General features: G+C 43.7%; 1 protein-coding gene across 2 annotated transcripts in view; it reads right to left on the reverse strand.

Moving 5' to 3' along the window:
* Positions 1 to 4,813, reverse strand: part of LOC123973888 (minichromosome maintenance complex component 3 associated protein) — a 32,541-nt gene that overhangs the window by 19,712 nt on the left and 8,016 nt on the right. For both annotated transcript variants that reach the window (XM_046054245.1, XM_046054244.1), the window contains 5 exons: positions 3,427 to 3,695; positions 3,061 to 3,223; positions 2,734 to 2,891; positions 2,191 to 2,414; positions 1,049 to 1,275 (listed from right to left, as the gene is read on the reverse strand). In XM_046054245.1, coding sequence (XP_045910201.1) covers positions 1,049 to 1,275; positions 2,191 to 2,414; positions 2,734 to 2,891; positions 3,061 to 3,223; positions 3,427 to 3,695 — 1,041 coding nt within the window. The remainder of the gene's footprint in view (positions 1 to 1,048; positions 1,276 to 2,190; positions 2,415 to 2,733; positions 2,892 to 3,060; positions 3,224 to 3,426; positions 3,696 to 4,813) is intronic.

Below are 4,813 nucleotides of genomic sequence, written 5' to 3' on the forward strand. Positions count from 1 at the left end.
CTGTCTTCTTCCTAAATCTTTATTTGGACTGTTGTTTGGATGTTTAACACAGGGAGAGCATCTCAACACGTCTTTAGCACTTTGTACTTTTTAAGTGTAATTTCTGCTGTTTTAGTGGTAGGCATGCTGCTGTTTAGGATGGGATTTAGAGCAGCTGTTTTGCAGCAGCTGTTGTGTGCTTGGCAATCTGGATAAAATCTTAAACCACAGTTTGTCAGTTTCTATGAAATTGTACTTTTTCTGGAAATCCAATAAAAATCAGTTTGTACATCAAACTGTGAATGTTTGTCTTTCAGCAACTCAGTGAATTAAAAGCTGACAAATGAAGGTTCAACAAAATCTCTGCTGGTTGACAAATCTCTATTGTCTATATGAACATAAAGCCCAACCTGCTGTTACCAGGGAGGCATCCTGCACTTTCTGACCAAATGAGGTTTCCTCACAGCTCTTAAAGCTTTCAGACTTTTTTAGATAAGAATTTGGGGCAGAAATGATAAAGTGTGACAGGGACAGTCACAACAGATCAGACCAACATGTTTCAGTAGAAGTTAGTAAAGTCTACTGTATGTTTCCCCTTTTTAAACTTTAGCTCATTATTAGCTGAGATCCAACAAGAACAAGCAGATTTCCCAAACTGCTAAAAGCTTAAAGTAATGACTTGATAAGCTGCACAGTGAACACAGTTATGATGATGAATTAAATCAATACTAATTTTAAATCATACATGATAACAATAGAAAATAAAACCTTAATTCAGTATTGTGTAATTTCAGCTCCATTCAGAGCTCACAGGTGTAATTTCCTTCTCCTCAGACAGAAATACCCGTTTGGTTCGTCCACTGATCCCTTCCAAACTAAAAACTAGAGGTTCATCTCACCTCTACCGTTCCTTGTGGATTTCTAGGTGGTTTCTTTATTGTGTTGTATTGATGTACCGGGGAAATAATCACATTAACATGTAACACATAGAATTTACAATTCAGGGAGGAGGTCTCCAAGTGAAACACCTAATTTGGCCTCAGATAAAGGTCTGAGAGATCTCGCCCACCTCATTGCTGTACGCCGGCTGAGGTTTGGGTGGAGGTGATGGCGGCTTCACAGGCTGAGGCATCGGCTGGAACAGCTGGGCGTTTGCTGGGCGGGACGAGCTGCGGTACGGCTCTCCTGTCTCATCTGTGACAGCTGGAGGACACCCAAACGCACCGGGCACGTCTACGGCCTGTGGCAGCACCTCAGTGCTGGGTGGTGCCTTAACCTCCACCCTGGCAGCAACAGCTGAGACAATAAACAAACATTTCAGCGGTAATTAATGTGACCGATTCTCTACATTCTCATCGATGGGATTAGAATACATACTTATTTCATTTTAATATGGTTGTTAATTAGGGCTGCACGATTATGGCCAAAATGATAATCACGATTATACTGATCTAAGTTTTGCTAAAGTTCAATATTCACTGCCAGTCTATTTTTGACTGAAGCCGCGTCAAGCAGCACAGAGCAGAGGAACCACAAGGAAGTCAGACACAGAACGGCGTAATGAAACTGGTAAATTTTCAAAATAACACACCCTGTGGAGATTCTCGATTGTACATCATTAACTGTGATTTTTGTTGATTTATGATCGAGAGTATGCACAGGGTGTTTTATTTTGAAAATTGACCGGGTTCTCTACGCCGTTCTGCGTCTGACTTCCTGCCCAGTTCGATCTGCTCTGTGCAGCTTGACGCAGCTTCTGTCAAAAATAAACTTGTGTATTCTTCGCAGAGCCGAGAGCTGCATCTGGGACGAGCTGCGTCTGATGGACTCGCAAGCACTGAGCAGAAGGGCTTAGAAGTTTAGGAAGCGCTTGATTTGATATGCAGCGGAGTTTTCCATGAGCGGAGCACGCATTTTAAACTGCGATATCAACGTCGATCACGTTCATTTAATTGTGGGAAGGTAAAATAGTAATAATGATCGATATTCGATTAATTGTGCAGCCCTACTGTTAATAAAAGTAGTAAAGTGTTCCTCAAATTCCAGTAGCTCTAAAATGCAACACAAAATGTGTCAGAGGTAAAGACATGGAACTAGTCTTCAATATAAACAACGCTGTTCAGTTCTATTTCAATGAGACACTACGTCTATTGTAAATTGGAGGAATAGAAACTATTTGCCAGGGTTGGATCACTGTAATGGAGCAAATACCGTTGAACTGGCTTGAAGTGGGCTCAGCCAGAGCACCTTCTCCACGGTACTTGTTCTGGGAGTCAAAGCTGCAGACAGGGGCGTGCTGGACAGGGTTAGGAAGGGGGCCTCCGTTCACCACCTCTCCGATCAACATCGTTTTCTTTGCGAGGATGACATCTGACTTCTTCTGGGACAGAGGCAGGTCTGGTTCCTGATAGGCTATCCGGCTCAGCTCAACCACACTGTGAACAATATTTAGTGACATTTCCGTTGGACATTTGCACAAAATACTTTAAGCTACAACGCTCCTCGCTCGGGTACACAGGGTTCACAGTAATTTGACCAATCCCAATCACTCTGCTAAGGAGGTTGTGTTTTTGGTCCTGTATGTGCCAGCAGCACCATCATGTGGCCTTCTATGAAGACATTTAATCTCCAAACTACTCAATTACGAGATCCAGAACTGTCTTGTGTAGTATAGTGGGGTTATGATCAGGTACGGTTCAACTAAAAACAATTTATCATCAAATTAAGCCACTCAAAAGTTTATCAAACACTCACCCATCGTTGACATTGAGGCCGTACTGCTGGATGAAGTCAGTTGCCTCTGCAGCGTTTGGGAACATTAACATCCGAACTACGTCCTCAACTGGAAACGCAGTTGACCGTGGACCCACGGTGTGGGCCATGTTCAAGCTCTTCAAGGCCTTAGCTCTGACCTGCGTGCGCACACACATTTGAAAAACATAAATGTATGCTTTTGATATGTGAAAACAGGAAAGGGACTGTTGCCTGGATTCACCTCATGCACATAAGGAAAAGAGTAACTGTGCATTTACAGTATTACACATCCAAATTCATTCCTTAATGAAGGCAACAGTTTCTAACCTGATTGAAGTATCTGTGCAGGAGGCAGCTGGCGAGGTACGAGGCTCCTTTCACCAGCTTGAAGAAGCGCACAAAGTTGTTGCTGTTGACTGCAGTGAATGCTTGCACGGCAAACTTCACCTCGGGGGAATTGCGCACCTCGTCGCGGAACTGCTGCACCTCACTGCGTGGACAGGGAGTGTTAGGATGTATTTATTTACTGTATAGCGGATGTGTGAAACGCAGTGAATGCAAACAAGCACCAAAATGAAAAGTCACAGGTGAAGATGTATAAGATGGTTTTGAAGTGTTTTGAAGGTGCTTTATAAAAATAAAACTTCACCAACACATTCGATCATTTGTGTGCATCTGTTTTAATGGACTGACCGTAGGATGTCACCGTCGTTGAGTTTTAGCAGCACGCTGTACTGACGAAACTCTGCCTCTCGGGAGCAGTAGATGTGACGCGTGGCCAGGTCCTGGTACATTTCTTTGAGACTCTGGAGGCACTTTGTCATGTTCTCGTTGTTGATCTTGGCGTCGAAAGCAGAGATATGCTCCTGGCAGAGGTGGTGAGCGCAATGCACATGGAAGCGTGTGCACTTCTCTATCAGCGACACCGTGTGCGGGCAGCACAGGTGCTGCTGGATGATGTCCTGTGGGTGAGTTAAGGAATTTAAAATCAGTCTACAAACCAAGTCTACTTGTTAAATCCCCAAATCTGCAAAATCATGACTGGACTCAGAAAGTGTGTTGAAACAACGTGTCTGCTGCTCTGATGGGAAGTATTCAGGATCAGATAGTTGCGTGCGGAAGGAGGAGTTAATAGCAAAACAGCAAAACTGGTACAACTCAGACAGCTGCAAGATTAATGTGGGTCTGGAGTTATCTGCTTTTCAGACATGGAACTTAAGAGCTTTTTCCTTAAGCGGCAATGCAAATGTCTAACAAGCTTTTTTTATTGAACATAATTTTATAAAATCTACGTGATATTTAATGTATGCAGCCCGAATTGCAATAAATAGCTGGAAAAGTGGCCGGAGTCAATAAAGTGCCATTCACTATTCAATGCTATGGACACTGTCTTGGACCTTAAAAAGGGAAACTAGGGGACAAACAAATCTTTTTTTTTTTTTTGTTCACACCAGATTTAAGCGTGATTACATCACAGACACCTGAAGAAGGCAGCTCTCCTGAAACAGGCTCTCTTACCCAGAGAAGCTAGAGCTAGAGTCCAAGTCAAGTGTCAAGTCTGTGAGCTAGAGTCCAAGTCAAGTGTCAAGTCTGTGAGCTCGAGTCCAAGTCAAGTGTCAAGTCTGTGAGCTCGAGTCCAAGTCAAGTGTCAAGTCTGTGAGCTAGAGTCCAAGTCAAGTGTCAAGTCTGTGAGCTAGAGTCCAAGTCAAGTGTCAAGTCTGTGAGCTAGAGTCCAAGTCAAGTGTCAAGTCGTCAAGTCTGTGAGCAAGAGTCCAAGTCAAGTGTCAAGTCTGTGAGCTCGAGTCCAAGTCAAGTGTCAAGTCTGTGAGCTAGAGTCCAAGTCAAGTGTCAAGTCTGTGAGCTAGAGTCCAAGTCAAGTGTCAAGTCTGTGAGCTAGAGTCCAAGTCAAGTGTCAAGTCTGTGAGCAAGAGTCCAAGTCAAGTGTCAAGTCTGTGAGCTAGAGTCCAAGTCAAGTGTCAAGTCTGTGAGCTAGAGTCCAAGTCAAGTGTCAAGTCTCTGAGCTAGAGTCCAAGTCAAGTCGTCAAGTCTCTGAGCTAGAGTCCAAGTCAAGTGTCAAGTC

This window comes from Micropterus dolomieu, linkage group LG07 (assembly GCF_021292245.1).
Source record: "Micropterus dolomieu isolate WLL.071019.BEF.003 ecotype Adirondacks linkage group LG07, ASM2129224v1, whole genome shotgun sequence".
NCBI lineage: Eukaryota > Metazoa > Chordata > Actinopteri > Centrarchiformes > Centrarchidae > Micropterus > Micropterus dolomieu.